The 17,914-nt window shown below is 45.6% G+C and overlaps 1 protein-coding gene across 5 annotated transcripts in view; it reads left to right on the top strand.

Annotated features, from left to right (window-relative positions):
* Nucleotides 1-17,914, top strand: part of LOC126237028 (nuclear pore complex protein Nup93-like) — a 227,053-nt gene that overhangs the window by 142,778 nt on the left and 66,361 nt on the right. For 4 of the 5 annotated variants that reach the window (XM_049946779.1, XM_049946778.1, XM_049946777.1 and 1 more), the window contains 3 exons: nucleotides 3,538-3,570; nucleotides 16,680-16,772; nucleotides 16,903-17,139. In XM_049946779.1, coding sequence (XP_049802736.1) covers nucleotides 3,538-3,570; nucleotides 16,680-16,772; nucleotides 16,903-17,139 — 363 coding nt within the window. The remainder of the gene's footprint in view (nucleotides 1-3,537; nucleotides 3,571-16,679; nucleotides 16,773-16,902; nucleotides 17,140-17,914) is intronic. The other variant, XM_049946780.1, reaches the window with a different exon arrangement.

Below are 17,914 nucleotides of genomic sequence, written 5' to 3'. Positions count from 1 at the left end.
ATAGGAAATTTGATGTAGTGTAATTTTTACTGTGACATGTTTTCGCTACAGGCCTTAGATTTAGAGTTATTCAAGAACACCCACAAAAGTAACTTTAAATGTGTTCTGTTTCAGAAACACTTTTGAATATGACATATGTCCATATTTTGTTATTTGCTTCAAATGATCATTCCTGTCATATCCCTGAATATTGAAAATTCCTCCTGAGACAACCCATATACATGGACTATCATAAATGTTAGTTAAAATAATTTTGTGTTACACATACCATTATTTTTATAAGAAGTTGAATTCAGATGGAGAGGTGTTCAGTCAGGAAAGTGGGTTGCAAGCTGTATCACAGTGCCAAGAATGCAGAGAAAAAGTGACACATCAGGTCGCCATGTGATCTGCTCCATGTAAATTCATCCTTGAGAGTGGTGGGAGCAGCGAGCTACCTTGCAGTCTGACCCGTAAGAATGGTGGGGAGAAGTGAGCTATCTTGTGATCTGGTCCATTCAAATGGTGGGGAGCAGTGAGCTAGTGGACGGCTTATGGTCCGATTAGTGAGAATGACGGGAGCTCCAAGCTATTGGAAGGTGAGTGATGCCTGCGTCACCTTGCGATACGCTCCTAGCACACAGAGGCTAAAGACCACAGCTTATATTATTGCAGAGAACGCATTCCACGTATGATGCTAAGTCAAGATGCTAAGTCAAAAGATGGGAAGTAACATCCCACCCAAAAGCGTGTAAACACTTATTGAGCTTCTGAAATTTGAGGCATTTATTTTCAAATGAAATGCATAAACTTGATTCTGGAACTGTGTTCTACATTAATGTACCATTCTAAAGAGCCATTCCCTCGTTAGCTGTGCAGTCAGCATGGAGGATTGCTAAGTGGAGGGACCCGAGGCGATTCTCAGCTGGGCCAAAGATTTTAGATCCCCCCTCCTCCCAGTTGGGCATTAGGTGCTGTGATGTGTTGTGCTTACTTTTGCACCATTACTGTTGAGATAGCTGAATGGGTATGGGCCAACGAGGGAGATGGGGGGGGGCATGGAGGTTTCTTTATCTTCTTTGTTTTTTTTTTTTTTTTTTTTTTTTTTTTTTTTTTTTTTTTTTTTTTTTTTTTTTCGTGAATGAGGAAATCAACATGTGCACTTGATCTAAAACACATTTTTTCGTAGCTTGGGAAACGTTTTCTTTAGGATGTGGCATGTGGCATGTGGCACCGTTGCAGCAGCCTACCAGACAATTTTTGTTGTGCTCATTACAGCCACCAGTGATGAGCTACCTCCATTTTTTTCTGAATCATCTGTCACTCCCTCCTTAGAAGGATCTGGCTATTTGAATCAATTCAGAAGTGGACTGCCCATCTCTACACCTTAGGGACACCAAGTCCCGAAGGGCACTAAATATGTTAAAATGCATTAGCCATAGTTCATGGGGAGCAGACCGAACATGTCTTCTCCAGTTTTACAGAACATTTGTGTGTTCATGGCTTTATCATGGTTGCAGGATGTGTGGTTCTGAAAGATCCGTCTACTTAAAAATGTTAGATGCAGTGTATGATGGAGGATTTAAGCTTGCAACTTGGGCCTTTAGAGCCAGCACTATAAAGAGCCTGTACAGTGAGGCTCGTGTGCCCTCCTCGCTCGATATAAGGCGGCACCTCCTCATGGTGTGACACTTCTATAAGACAGTACTTATGTAAAAGGTGTGTGCGTACCATAATATTGCTTCTCACCAATGGAAAGACATTTTCATTACAGGCACTGAGTAGTGAAACCCTAAAGGATTTGTGTGATGGATTGCTTTATAGAGGTGGTTGTGGTTGATGGAAGATTGCCTTTGAGATGGGTGTAATTGATTTTATGGTTTTACACCAAGGTTGGAGCAATTTGCATTGCGAATTTAACTGTTGTATCTTCATTTTATAACTTTTTAGATAGCCATCATAATTTTAAAATTGTGTTCATTGATGGCTCAAAGCAAGAGTATCCCTTGGATGTACAGTCGTGTTCCCAACTATTTATTCAGGATTTGCTTTTCTCCAGCAGAGCTCCATGAAATCCGGAATGCACTGTCGCAGACGAGGCATCTAAAGTACAAAAAGTTTTTCATTTCCTGTGATTCCCTTAGTGCTCTGTTGTCATTGCAGCAAATGTAGTCATTGGTGTACATGACGCAAAATGTGTTTGACATATTTTATCTTCTTCAACAGGAAGCAAATCATTAATCATTCTGCTGGTTACTGAGGCAAATGGGAATTTAGGGGAATGAGCAAGGAGAGACTGCAGCCAAAAAGGCCTGCATGAAACACAATGTGCCATGCCTTGCAGGCTGTCTTTTTGCTGTTGAATCGGGAACCATATGAGTGTGGGAAGAGGAGTGGCTGTTGCTGGAAACAACTATGTGGCCATGACGTACCTCAAATCACTCAAACTCATAAGATGAATTTTATCCTGACCAACCTTTGAATTGGATATTGTCCTCTAACCTACTTCATCATATTCCAGCGATGACCCACTGTGTGATGTCAGTGGCGTGTGAATCAGTGTATACTTTTTTAACTGAATGCCTTTTATATTATGATGAGAGCACAGAAGCAACTTAAGTTAGGGCTGATGATGAGAGTGGTAAAGCTTTTAAAATTTCGTATAGTGTCCAGACTATGGCCTAAGAGCTTTTAGGCTGGAGATTCTAATGCGTTACAAAGTGGGTGGCTCATTCTTTCTATTCCTGTGATCAATTGGCCACAGATGTCTGCTGTACTCTCTTAACCCTGTCCCACAAATGTTACGTATTATATTAAGTTTTAGATCTGAATAAATGTGTGATTTTCAAATAAGCATGTGCATGTATGTGCATGCATTTTTACTCACACCCTCCCATAAAATTTCAATAAAGGCACTAAGACATCGCTATTGTATGCCCAAACAACACATAATCATATCCATCCACAGATATACACAGTGAGAAGTAAATCATCAGCATGGAAGGCATGACGAGTGATGTATTTGTGCTGCCAATTTCCTGAAGTGAGTGCATGGGGGGAGGGTAGTGAAACTGCACAGCATCCATATCTCTCATCTACTGCCTTTGGGTCTCTTATGCAGTAACAACGATGAAATTAATAGCTTAAAAAGATGCTGCACTGTCATTTCCTACCTGCAATCAAATTATATTTTACAACCAGACTTATTTTAGAAATGTTCATTCGTGTAACCTATTCTTACAAATACTTTGATTTATTGTTTCTTTTCTTCATTACTTACTTGAGAGCTCATCTGCATACATATCTGGACCAGCATCAGAATCACCCATTTCTGGGGGTTGCTGCATTCTAAGTCTTTAAAAGGCAGGTCCAGTAGCTGACTTCTTTTTAATGTATTGATCGTAAGCTCAGTACATGTGAAAAAGCACAAAGTTACACACAGTTCCTTTACCAGTAGAGTGAAGATTCCCATACTGAATTGCCAAAGAGGGCCAACCTACTAAACTTTATTTTATTACTTATTCGATGCTGTCATAATTTCCTTTTCATATGTTACAGTTTCAACAAAATATTGGAACAGACTGCTTAAAGGTTAGTAATTTAACCTTCTCTTATGCTGCAAATAGCTTGCGGTGTTCAGTTATACATATATTGCAGTTCCACTTTTGTGATGTAAAAGTGTAGAGATAAAGGTGATTATTGCAAAGGGTGTAGGATACAGTTACACGTAAATATTTGATCAAAATTCATGAACATGATATATTATGTAGTACTAGATCATCAATTGTAAACATTTTTGGACACTTGCAAAGCTTTTCATATGTAATGAGTGTTTTGCATAAATCTGTTATTTGTGAGTGAAAGTTACAGTCCGCAGCTCGTGGTCATGCGGTAGCGTTCTCGCTTCCCGCGCCCGGGTTCGATTCCCGGCGGGGTCAGGGATTTTCTCTGCCTCGTGATGACTGGGTGTTGTGTGATGTCCTTAGGTTAGTTAGGTTTAAGTAGTTCTAAGTTCTAGGGGACTGATGATGACCATAGATGTTAAGTCCCATAGTGCTCAGAGCCATTTGAACCATTTTTGAAAGTTACAGTAAATAAGTAACATACCATGTCGTAGTAGTTTTCTCTTTTAACGGGTGTGTATATTGTTTGCATTTATTGTAAATTAATGCTATTGTTTAATTTGTTGGTGACTGTAACATGAAAAAATTTCCAAGAAACAGTAAAACTGGTGGGAAGTTTTTTACTGTTAGCCACTTTAGTTCTAAAAGGCTAATGGTAATTCTTGTAGTGTGTTAGCCTCGTAGATTGAAAGAGAATCAGCAAGCGTAGATTAACGCTATTTGTTTACTGTCTGTAAAACATTGTACCAGGCATAATGCAGCCCCACTGTGTTGTTGCTCTCAGGAGGGGATGACCTGGTTCTGTTAATCAGCAGCTGGAAATTTCCCTGACTACTGTGAAGTGATTGGAAGCTGATGTGAATAGATGTGGTAAGGGGGCTACCGAGAGTCATGTAGCAGAGTTACCAAAGTTGACTCAAGTACTATCCTTGTGAGATAAAACTGTTTATTCTACAGGAAATACAGGATCGGCATTACTCATCCACTTGACTGTGAATGACATGTCTATGGTAGGTCGTGCTGTCCAGTGCAGTGACACAGGAACCAACAAGTTCAAGGTGCCAATTTCCTTCAAAACCATGGGCCAGTGAGACCCATTTCGCGTGTTGAGAAACCTGCTGTGTCTTGTGTCAGTAGAATGGCAACACAAATACGTAGCAGTCTGTTAATCATTGGAGGTTCAAACGTACAGCAAATAATGATAACCGTCAGGAAAATGGAAGCAAGGGATTGGAAGAAACACTAGGTGGACTCAGTGTGTATGTCAGGGGGGGGGGGGGGGGGGCCTTCATTCAGAATGTTGAAGAGGCTATTCTGGCAGCCATTGATGGAATGGGATGCAGCCAACTGAGTGGAGTGGAAGGCTTGAACCAGAGACTGTGAAGGTTGTGTGACAAGTTAGGCTGTGAATTCCTAGTCTTGCTAAAAGGGTTAAGAATTGTAGGGTCCCCGTCAATGGGTCAGGTGTGCATTGCACATCAGAGGTAGCCACCTAGGTAGCTGACTGTGTGTGGGGTACACACAAGGATTTTTTTCATTAGCTTGCAGTCTAGATAACAACACCTGCAGGTAACCTAGAAGTATTCATGTAAGAGCAAAGAAACCAACAGATGAGAGGATTAACATCCTAGTGGCTCCAGAGTTTGAAATGCTCCTAGTGTCTCCAGAGTTTAAAGTGCTCCTCAAAAGCAGTGAAGCTCTCATAATAGTAGGTACAGAAAGCTGTGTAAAACCTGAAATTGAAAGTTTTTGAGAAAATTTAAGCGTATACGCAAAGAATAGGCTAACGAGAAGTAGAGGTGGTGTATTTATCACAGTACGAAGAAGCTCACATCCACCAAGATAGAAATTAAAGCTGCAGGTGAGATTGTTTGGGTAAGACTCAGTATCAAGGGTGAGCACAAATTGATAATAGGATCCTTCTGTTGACCAGCAACAGAATCACTTCCTGTTGTAACTAAAAACTTTGGAGATGTTACTTTGCTGGTATGTAAGTTCCCTAAACATACTGTACTCATTGGTGGAGACTTTAATCATCCAAAAATCAATTGGGAAAATTACAGTCATGTTGGTGGTGGGCATGACAAGACAGCCTGTGAAACATTACTACTGGAAACATATTGGATCTAATGGCAACAAATACACCTGACCTCATTGAGGATGTCCACATTGAAACTGGTATCAGTGACCATGATGCGGTTGTGGCAACAATGATTACCAAAGTATGAAGGACAACTGAAACAAATAGAAAGATTTAGATGTCCAGCAAACTAGACAAAGAAGCAGTATGGTCAGATCTCAATGAGGAACTTGAAACTTTCAGCTTAGGACAGGAGTGAGTAGAGCAACTAGGGCTCAAGTTTTAAAAGAATAGTTGATCATACACCAAATAGATATGTACCCCTAGGAACAGTTCCCGATTGGAGGGTTCTTACATGGTATGCAGTCACTGTAAGGAAACATCTAAAGAAACAGAGATTACTGTGTAATAGGTGTAAGACAAAGCATAGGACAATAGATACAGAGATGCTGAATGAAAAGCGTTTCGCTGTCAAGAGAGCAATGCTTGTGCCCTACTGTGGCCATCATAGCAGAATTTTGTGTAATGATTTTCACAAAACCTAAAGAAATTCTGGTCACATATAAAGTATGATAGGGGCACCAAAGTTAGTGCCCATGGACTAGACAGGAGCTGAAATGGAGAGCAGCAAAGCAAATGCAGAAATGTTTATTTTCAAATGTTTCTTTACAATGAAATACCAGGAGAACTGCTCAATTATAATTCTTGTACCACTGAAAATATGAGTAAAATAGATATTAGTGTCAGTGGCATTGAGAACCAGCTGAAGTCATTAAACTGAATAAAGGACCAGGGCTGGATGGAATACATATCAAATTCTATACTGAAATTGTGGCTGAGCTTGCTCTTCTTCAAACTATAATCTATTGTAGAACCCACAAGCAAACAACTGTGCCCAGTAGTTGGAAGAAAGCCTGGGCACACTCGTCTACAAGAAGTGTATCAGAAGTGATCCACAAAACTACTGTCTGGTATCCCTGACATCAATTTGTGGTAGAATTTTGAATGTATTGTCAGGGCAAAAATAATGAGGCATATGAAACAGAACGATCTCTTTCATGCTAGTAAGCACAGATTTCGTAAACATTTGTCACTTGAAACCCAACTCACACTTCTCACATGAATTACTGAAAGCTTTGGATCAAGGCAGTCAGGTAAATGCAGTGTTTCTTCATTTCTGAAAAGCATTTAGTATCACAGCCATGCTTATTATCAGAAGTGTGATCATATGGGGTACCAAGCAAAATTTGTGGCTGGGGTTGAGGATTTTTTGGTAGGGAGGATGCAGAAAATTATTTTGGGTGGAGAGTCATTTTCAGGTGTAAAAGTGACTCTAGGTGTGGCCCAGAGATGTGTGTTGGGATCTTGTTGCTCATGTCTACATCTACACACATACTCCGCAATCCACCATACCACAACTAGCATCTTCTCTCCCTGTTCCACTCCCAAACAGAACAAGGGGAAAATGACCGCCTATATGCCTCTGCACGAGCCCTAATCTCTCTTATCTTATCTTGGTGGTCTTTCCGCGAAATGTAAGTTGGCGGCAGTAAAACTGTACTGCAGTCAGCCTCAATGCTGGTTCTCTAAATTTCCTCACTAGCAATTCACGAAAAGAACACCTCCTTTCCTCTAGAGACTCCCACCCGAGTTCCTGAAGCATTTCCGTAACACTCGCATGATGATCAAACCTACCAGTAACAAATCTAGCAGCCCGCCTCTGAATTGCTTCTATGTCCTCCCTCAATTTGACCTGATAGGGATCCCAAACGCTCGAGCAGTACTCAAGAATAATTCGTATTTGTGTTTTATAAGCAGTCTCCTCTACAGATGAACCACATTTTCCCAAAATTCTACCAATGAACCGAAGACGACTATCCGCCTTCCCCACAACTGCCATTACATGCTTGTCCCACTTCATATCGCTCGGCAATGTTACGCCCAAATATTTAATCGACGTGACTGTGTCAAGCGCTACACTACTAATGGAGTATTCAAACATTACAGGATTCTTTTTTCCTATTCATCTACATTAATTTACATTTATCTATATTTAGAGTTAGCTACCATTCTTTACACCAGTCACAAATCTTGTCCAGGTAATCTTGTATCCTTCTACAGTCACACCTTTCCGTATACCACAACATCATCAGCAAACAGCCACACATTGCTATCCACCCTATCCAAAAGATCATTTATGTAGATAGGAAACACCAGCAGACCTACCACATTTCCCTGGGGCACTCCAGATGATACCCTCGCCTCCGATGAACGCTCACCATCGAGGACAACATTCTGGGTTCTATTACTTAAGAAGTCTTCAAGCCACTCACATACTTGGGAACCAATCCCATGTACTCGTACCTTCATTAGGAGTCTGCAGTGGGGCACCGAGTCAAACGCTTTCCGGAAGTCAAGGAATATGGCATCCGTCTGATTCCCTTCATCCATGGTTCGCTAGATATCGTGTGAAAAAAGGGTGAGTCACGTTTAGCAGGAGCGATGCTTTCTAAAGCCGTGCTGATGCGTGGACAGCAACTTCTCTGTCTCAAGGAAATTCATTATATTCGAACTGAGAATATGTTCGAGAATCTTGCAACAATGATATTGGTCTGTAATTTTGAGGATCCGTCCTTCTACCCTTCTTATATACAGGCGTCCCTTGCGCTTTTTTCCAATCGCTCAAGACTTTACGTTGGGCAAGAGATTCACGATAAATGCAAGCTAAGTAAGGAGCCAATGCAGTAGAGTACTCTCTGTAAAACTGAATTGGAATCCCATCAGGACCTGGCGATTTATTATTTTCAACCCATTCGGTGGCTTCACAACCCCATGGATGTCTATCACTGTGTCCTCCATACGGGAATCTGTACGAGACTACTCAAACAGCGGTACGTTTGTACGATCCTCCTGCGTGAAAGATTTCTCAAATGCTAAATTTAAAATTTCAGCTTTCGTTTTGCTATCTTCCGTTGCCAGGCCAGACTGATTAGTGAGTGACTGGATGGAAGCCTTCAACCCGCTTACCGATTTTACATAAGACCAGAATTTCCTTGGGTTTTCAGCAAGATCTTTTGCTAAGGTATGACGGTGGCAGTGGTTGAATGCTTTGCGCATCGTTCTTTTTACAGCAGCACGAATCTCTACTAACTTTTGCCTGTCCTCATTCTCCCGATCTTTCTTGTACCGCGAGTGCAACTGCCTTTGCTTCCTGAGCATTCTCCGAATTGCGCTGTTAAACCACAGTGGGTCTTTTCCGTCCGTAACCCACTTTTTCAGCACATAATTGTCCAATGCGTGATTTACAATGTGTTTAAAATTTGCCCATAATTCTTCCACATCTATCGTACCGGAAGTGGGATGCTAACAACTGCTTATCTGCTCTTTCTAGTAAGAATACTCTCCTAGCCCCCACCCCCTGCGGGTTCGGGGCTTAGAATAGGCCCGCGGTATTCCTGCCTGTCGTAAGAGGCGACTAAAAGGAGTCTCAAACGTTTCGGCCTTCTGTGATGGTCCCCTCTTGGGTTTGACCTCCTTTTTTCCAAATTTCCGTTGTTAGTGCGTGCCATTTGGGGAAGGACGCCTTACGTGGTGTTTTTCTATTGATCCATCATGCACCACCATCTTGCATGTTACCTATTGTCGTGTGGGGGGGATTACACCCAACATCTTCTGGGTTGTCTCCTTCTCGTCTTGTGCGCAATCCTCTTCTTAGCGCCCACGACAACTGTGGACCCTTTCAACACCTAAAATCCAGCACGGTAGCCAGTCCGTTGTGGTGGGGTCGTCATGTACCCTCTTGGTGGTAGCCCCCTGACCACGCAGGGATCGCACTACAGATGCCAGAGCTGTTTCCTCCCCATGCATGCCAAGGAGTATGTGCCCATCTTGTCTGGGGCACGGGGACTCCGGGCAACGGGATATCGGCCAGGTACCCGTTGCTTTGGCTGGGTGGCGCCCTTGGGGAGAGCCCTCGTTCGGAGTAGGTGGCATCTGGGTGGATGTGGCGCAATGAAGTGTAATAAATCACACCAAGCTGGTGGTCGCACGGCCACCAGCGTCTCTAAGCGAGGCAGAGTTGAGTTTGATGCTGCGCAATATGACCCTCAGTCGTTCCCCTCGTTGGCTGCGCCATGGGAGGGACGCCGATCTAGTGCCAAGCGGGAGCCTTACGTACCGCAATACCTTGTCTGCAGCAGGACTGATAGTGACTCCTTTCTTACGACGAAGCCTCTGTTTTTTGTGGAACACCTGGAGGATAAGTTTGGGGAAGTGGCGGGGTTGTCTAAAATGAGGAATGGGTCCATGCTCCTCAAGACGTCCTCCCCAGCCCAGTCACGAGCGTTGCTCTTGTGTGATAAGCTGGGTGACGTCCCTGTTATCGTCACTCCCCACAGTAGCTTAAATATGGTCCAGGGGATTATTTACCATCGTGACCTCTTGTTACAATCCGATGACGAGCTGAGAGCCGACTTGGAACGACGTGGTGTACATATTGTCCGTCGTGTACATAGAGGACCCAAGACTAACAGGGTGGCCACCGGTGCCTTTATCTTGGCCTTCGAGGGTGATGTCTTGCCCGAGAAGGTCAAGGTAATGGTTTAACGTTGCGACGTCAAGCCATACGTCCCTCCCCCGATGCGGTGCTTCCAGTGCTGGAAGTTTGGGCATATGTCCTCCCGTTGCCCATCCAGCACTACATGTCGAGATTGCGGACGCCCCTCTCATCCCGATTCTCCATGTGCGCCTCCGCCTGTATGTGTCAACTGTGGGGAGCACCACTCTCCATGCTCGCCGGATTGCCCCGTTCTTCATAAGGAGCGGAAGATAATGGAATTTAAGACCCTGGACCGGCTTACTTATAGAGAGGCAAAACTGAAATACGAAAGGTTGTATCCTGCTTCCATTCGAACATCTTATGCTGCAGCCACGTTATCGTCGCCCACGCGATCGACGGTTGTCGCCTCATCTGTGCCGCCTTCAGTGGGCCCTCGGGGCCGTGCATCTCTGTCTGCCCCCCTCGTGTCTGGGGGCAAGCCTTCCTCTGTTGCCCCCTTAGCAGTTGGGGGCAAACCCTCTTCTGTCGCTTCCCCCCATGCTTACTTCGGGAGTGACATCTCCTCCAACACCGGGGGGCTCGTTCCCTCCCCCTCCTTCTCCGCCGGCGTTGCCTCTGCCGGTTCCTCTCTCACGGAAGGGATCCCTTGGGGCTCTCCCTTCCTCCGTTTCTTCTCCTACCCAGCCGGATGTCAGCCAGTGGCTGAAGGTTCCGCCACCTGCTGGTCGTAGGGCTTCTGCGTCGTCATCAGCCTCTGACGCTCCTTCAGAGAAGCTCTCTCAGCCCTCTCACCCTAAGGGCCAACGTGAGAAGAAGGAATGGAATGTGTCCAAGAAGAAGGGTGTTCCGACAGTTTCAGTACCGCCTGCTGTACATAGTCCTGGCTCCGGGGATGAGGTGGAGATCCTCGCCTCTGCCGCGGATCTCGCCCTCACGGAACCCTTGGGGGCCTTTCCTATGGACACAGCTGACTCTCCCCTGGTGGCAGCAGTTGGCTCTGAGGCGCCGTCTGCCTCTTAGTCGCATTCACGCCCTCCCAGTCCCTTCCTGCTTCCATTCTCCAGTGGAACTGCGGCGGTTATTTCCGCCACCTGCCTGAGCTCCGGATGCTTCTGAGTGTTTCCCCTGTTCTCTGCATTGTTCTGCAGGAAACTTGGTTTCCAGCAATGTGGACCCCCGCCCTTCGTGGTTATCGGGGATACTATAAGAACCGTGCTGCCTGTCAACAAGCGTCAGGTGGGGTTTGCCTCTTTGTTCACCACTCTGTCTGTAGCTCGCCAGTACCCCTTCTGACGTCTTTAGAGGCAGTCGCTGCCAGGGTTGAGCTCTCGCCGGCTATTACTGTTTGCTCTGTTTACATTCCTCCAGATGGGGAGCTCCCCCGACATGTCTTGGCTGCGCTGCTGGCTCAACTCCCGCCGCCATTGCTGCTTCTGGGCGATTTCAATGCCCACAACCCTGTATGGGGTGGGACTGTCTCCGATGACCGCGGTCGGGCCATGGAGCATGTGTTGGTTCAGCTCGACCTTAGCCTCTTGAATACCGGTGCTCCCACACATTTCAGTGTGGCCCATGCCTCGTTCTCAGCCATCGATCTCTCTCTTTGCAGCCCTGGTCTTGTCCCATCCCTCCACTGGAGAGTGCATCCTGACCTGTGTGGTAGTGACCATTTTCCCATCTATTTGTCACTGCCTCAGTGTCATTCTTCTGGGCGCCTGCCCCTCTGGGCTATCAACAGGGCTGACTGGCCGGCTTTTACTTCTGCTGCAACCATTGAGTCTCCCCCACAGGGTGACATTGACGAGGTGGTCCGTGTCTTAACCACGTCAATCATTTCGGCGGCCGAGGCTGCCATCCCCCGCTCTTCTGGACTCCCTCGGAGGAAGGCTGTACCCTGGTGGTCGCCGGAGATTGCTGAGGCTATTCGTGACCGTAGGCGGGCTCTCCAGCGACATAGGCGGCACCCGTATCTAGAGACCCTAATCGCCTTTAAGAGGCTCCGTGCCTTGGCCCGTCGTCTTATTGCACGGCGTAAGCAGGAGTGCTGGGAGAGGTATGTCTCATCCTTGGGCTCCTGTGTCTCCTCCTCACTCGTGTGGTCCCGGATCCGGCGGATTTATGGATGCCAGACCCCTATGCGTGTCCCTGGGATCTCCTTGAACGGCGCTGTCTGCACGGACGCTGCCGCCATTGCAGAACACCTTGCCGCACACTTTGCTAAGAGCTCTGCGACTGCCACTCAACCCCCCGCCTTTCGCTCTCTAAAGGAGCGAGCCGAGCAGACGCCATTATCATTCCACACGCGTCGTTCTGAAAAATACAATGCTCCTTTCAGCGAGAGGGAATTTTTCGCTGCCCTCGCCGATTGCCCTGATACAGCACCAGGAACGGACTGCATCCACGCGTAGATGCTGAAGCATCTCTCCAGGGACTGCCAGAGACACATCCTCACCATCTTTAACTGCATTTGGAGCGAGGGCGTGTTCCCATCGCAATGGTGAGAGGGTGTTATTGTCCCCATCTTGAAGCCTGGTGCGGACCCACTAGCGGTAGACAGCTATCGTCCCATTACCCTCACCAACGTTTTGTGCAAATTGCTCGAACGTATGGTGGGGTGGCATTTGTGTTGGGTCCTTGAGTCACGCGGTCTCCTCGCTCCATCCCAGGGTGGCTTCCGTCGGGGCCGGTCTGCTACGGACAATTTGGTGCGGCTGGAATCTGCTATCCGTACGGCCTTTGCCCGACGTCAGCATCTCGTTGCTGTATTTTTTGATCTGCGGAAGGCGTATGACACCACATGGAGGCATCACATCCTTACTACGTTGCATGAGTGGGGTCTTCGTGGTCAGCTCCCGGCTTTTCTTCAAACCTTTTTATTGCGCCGCTCTTTCCGGGTGCAAGTGGGTGCCGCCTCTAGTTCATCTTATATACAGGGCTCGGTGTTGAGCGTCTCCTTATTTCTAATGGCCATTAATGGTCTGGCTGCAGCCGTGGGGTCGTCGGTGTCTCCTTCTTTGTATGCCGACGACTTCTGCATCTCATTTAGCTCCACGACTACGGGAGTCGCCGAACGCAGGCTGCAAGTAGCCGTTCGCAAGGCGGCATCATGGGCTCTGACTCGCGGTTTTCAGTTCTCTGCAGCCAAGACTCAAGTTATGCACTTCTGCAGGCGTCGGACGGTCCACCCTCATCCTAAACTTTACCTCGACGGGCACCTGCTTGAAGTGGTGGACACTTGCCGCTTCTTAGGACTCGTCTTTGATGCCCGGCTCACATGGGTTCCTCATATTACTCAGCTGAAGCAAAAGTGCTGGCGGCACCTCAACGCCCTCCGCTGCCTGAGCCACACATCTTGGGGTGCGGATCACTGCACGCTGTTGCGATTATACAGAGCCCTTGTGCAGTCCACGCTTGATTATGGGAGCCTGGCCTATGGGTCTGCGTCACCCTCAGTGTTGAAGTTGTTAGACCCTGTACACCACTGTGGGGTTCGGCTTGCAACTGGCACTTTTCGTACGAGCCCCGTGGATAGTCTACTGGTGGAGGCCGGGGTTCCCCCGCTGCGGATTCGCCGCCATCAACTGCTCGCCGACTATGCTGTCCACGTGCATTGCTCGCCGGGCCATCCCAATCGTCGCCTGCTTTTCCCTGCCATGGTCCTCCATCTGCCCGAAAGGCGACCTAGGTCTGGGCTTTCCATAGCTGTCCGCATCCAGTCCCTGCTGTCGGAACTGGGGTCATTCCCTCTTCTGCCTCCCTTCCGGGTCCGTGCACCTACGCCTCCCTGGTGTCTGCCCCGGCCGTCCGTCCATCTGGACTTGGCACAGGGACCCCCGGACTCGGTTCCACCTGTGGCCCTCCGTCGCAGTTTTCTTGCACTCCTCGCCTCATTTTCGGGCTGTGAGACTGTCTACACTGATGGTTCCCTGGTTGATGGTCACACTGCATACGCTTTTGCTCACGCTGCCCATGTTGAACAGCGCTCCTTGCCGGCTGGCTGCAGTATTTTTACTGCAGAGCTGGTGGCCATATTGCGCGCTCTTGTGCATATGCATTCCTGCTCAGGTACGTCCATCGTCATCTGCAGTGACTCCCTGAGCAGCCTCCAGGCCATCGACCGCTGCTATCCCTCTTCTCCTCTGGTATCCTCTATTCGGGAGTCTGTTTCCGTCATTATCTGCTCTGGTCGTTCGGTGGTCTTTGTTTGGACGCCAGGTCACGTTGGCATCCCGGGGAACGAACGTGTTGACAGGCTGGCCAAAGGGGCGATCGACGCCACAGCTTTGGAGATCGGCCTCCCAGCTCGAGATCAGCAGTTGGTGTTGCGCCGTAAGGTGCTTGGGATGTGGGCTGCTGAGTGGCGTGGCCTGACATCCCCGAATAAACTGTGGGCTTGTTAAGGAGACGACCGATGTGTGGCGCTCCTCCCTGCGGGCTTCTCGCAGGGACTCTGTAATCCTGTGTCGGCTCCGCATCGGCCATACCTACCTGACGCACGGCCATCTTTTCGTCAGGAGAATCCCCCCCCCCCCCCCCCCCCCCCCCCCCCCCCCCCCCCCCCCCCCCCCCCCCCCGTGTCGGTGTGGGTCCCGGCTGACGGTCGCCCACATTTTGTTGGAGTGTCCCCGACTGCGCACCCTCCGGCAATCTTTTAATCTCCCGGGCACTTTGCCTTTGGTTTTATGCGACGATGCCTCCATGGCTGACGACGTTTTAAATTTTATCCGTGGTAGTCCTTTTTGTAGTTCCATTTAGGGAGGTCCTGCACCTTTCCCTTTCTGTGTCTCTTGTCCTCGAGTCTCTCATATTTGGTTGCAGATTTTAGTGTGTCGTAAGATGGTTGACTCTTTCCCTTTTTTTGTTCTCGTGGTCAGTCAACCAGTCTTCGGCCATCTTCTTTTCTTCTGTTTCTTTCTGTCTGGTGTTCATCTATATTCTTCTTGTCTGTAGTGTTCGTTGCCTAATTTGTGTTCTTTCAGTGCCTGGGGGGGCGTCTCCTCCCCCCTTTGGTTTTTACCTGCTCCGCCGATTTTCGGCTTGCCTATTTTTGGAATGGGGGACTGATGGCCTTTGCTGTTTAGTCCCCCTTAAACATCCCAACAACCACCACCACCTCTCCTAGCCTTCTTGACTGACTTTTTAACTTTCGTAACCATAGTCGTAATGACAACATCATGATCACTAATCCCTGTCTCAACACTGACACCGTCGATGAGGTCTGGTCTGTTCGTGGCTACCAGATCTAAAATATTTCCATTACGTGTTGGCTGTCGATTTAGCTGCTCAAGACCTTGCAGACAATATTAATAGTAACCTCAGTCTTTTTGCAGATGATGCAGTGATCTATAATGAAGTACTGTCTGAAATAAACTGCATAAATATTCGGCCAGATCTTGATAAGATTTCAAAGAGGCACAAAGTTCATAAATGTGAAACTGTGCAACTCAAAAAATGAAAAAAAGTAGTATCCTAGGACTACAGTACCAGTGAGGCATGTTTGGAAACAGTCAACTAATACAAATACCTGAGTGTAATACTTAATAGGGATATGAAGTGGAATGATCACAAAGGCCCAGTTGTGGGTAATACAGATGGCAGACTTCAGTTTATTGTTAGAATACTAGAAAAATGCAATTAGTCTACAGAGGAGATTGCTTAACCATCCTATACTATTGCTCAAGTATGTGGGACCTCAACCAAATGGGGCTAACAGAGGATATTGATCGTCTACAGAGAAGAGCAGCACAGATGGTCACAGGTTTCTTTGACCCATAGGATATTGTCAGACAGGTGTTGAAGTAACTAAATTGGCAGGGTCATGAAGATAGAAATGAAGTATTGTGAGAAAGCCTATTTACATAGTTTCAACAATCAGCTTAAAATAATGACTCTGTAACAATATAATACAGCCTCCTACATATGGCTCCAACAGGGATTGTGAGGACAAAATTAGATTAACCACAGCATGCATAGAGGCATTTAATTCTTCCTGCACTTCATACATGAATGGAACAAGAAAAAGCTGTAATAAGTGGTACAATGAGACATATCTTCTGCCTTGCTGCCCATAGTGGTCTGCAGAGTACTGGTGTAGATGTGGATCAGGTTATCATAACCTTAGAACAAGATAAATGAAAGCTAAACACATCATTATGTTGAACACCCCTACACCTCAATGCTCAGTGGAATTGATTTAGAATTTTGAAGACTGTCACTTGTGACTATTACATTGGTCATAAGACACATACAATGTAATTACGGTCAGATATAAATGACTTAAAAGATTCATGCATAAATTACATTCCCTTATTACAAATGTTATGCTGATGTTAGTTGTGATTAACTTCAAAACACATTATGGTGCGATCACAGTTTCATAATAATTGCTGTTGCTTTTTCATTGGTACTTCCATTTATTACTCTTAATATATTGTTACAGATGGATGTAAAGGATGTAATAGAAATGGTCGCAGCAGAGGCTGAGAGGAAAGGCTTGTTTGAAGAAGCCATAAAATTGTACGATTTAGCAGCTGTAAGTAAAATGTTTTTATAGTACACTTCATTAATAAATTTGCTCTTCAACAAATTTTTTTTCATGAGATTTTCTTAATCACTTTTTTTTTTTTTTTTTTTTTTTTTTTTTTTTTTTTTTTTTTTTTTAGAATCAAGAGAAAGTATTAAGCCTCATGTCATCACTGTTAAGTCAAGTGGTTCATAAAGTTAAGAAACCAAATTCACTGAGAAGCAGGTTACAAGAATACGCATATAGTATAACAAATCGCTATGCAGGACAACCATTTTCCTGTGCTTCTGATACTATATCAACATTTATTGTATTAAGGGATCTTCTGACATTTTTTGACCAATATCATGCACAAGAACATCAACAAGCTTTAGAGGTAAGTAATCCAATTATCTGCTGTTCACACTCAATGTAAAGTTGTTCTCAAACTCGTGATTGGTCTAAGCATTATAGTACTTTCTCAAGTATGGTCTTACTGGATAACTTGGCTAATTATAAGGAGACTTAAACTTAATGTGGACTCGCAACCATGATACTTAGACTTAATCAGTGGGATTGTATATTTTGCTAATCAAAACATATGTGCTGAATATCTTTTCTATTGTATCAGTGTCACTGTAAAACAAAATTGCTGTTTGAAACTTGTTGTTAGTGCATGATGGGGAGTGAGACAGTACTTCTTTGTAGTTAGAAATTATTTTCCAAACAACCTAGTTTCTTTTGTAGACGATGGAAAACTTCAGTAGGTGCATATTTTATTGCTTTCTAATCTTAAGACAGATTTAACTGAGAATGGGGTATTCATATGAAGCTCAGGTACTGTAGCCATATTTATCTTGGAGAAAATATTTTATCTGGAAAAAAAACCTCTCATATATTTGACATTTATTATAATGGGTGATAAAACTGAATATTTCTACTTCTTGTAAAGCCTTTAATCCACCAATTGAACCACAATTGAACAGTGCCACATGTCACTTTCAATTTCAAAGTTTCACCAAGGAAAATCTGTCAAAGATTTCTATAACCACAAAATCACGTTACAAAACACATCTACAGGGAACTGAGTGATGAGGCATTCCCCAAGCAGACTCTGGAGACACATGTAGAAAGTAGGTGCACCCACACTAATTATTTGGTGAAAATTTAAT

Source organism: Schistocerca nitens, chromosome 2 (assembly GCF_023898315.1).
Source record: "Schistocerca nitens isolate TAMUIC-IGC-003100 chromosome 2, iqSchNite1.1, whole genome shotgun sequence".
Taxonomy (NCBI): domain Eukaryota; kingdom Metazoa; phylum Arthropoda; class Insecta; order Orthoptera; family Acrididae; genus Schistocerca; species Schistocerca nitens.
The sequence above is the reverse complement of the archived record's forward strand: the minus strand, read 5'-3'. Positions and strand labels throughout refer to the sequence as shown.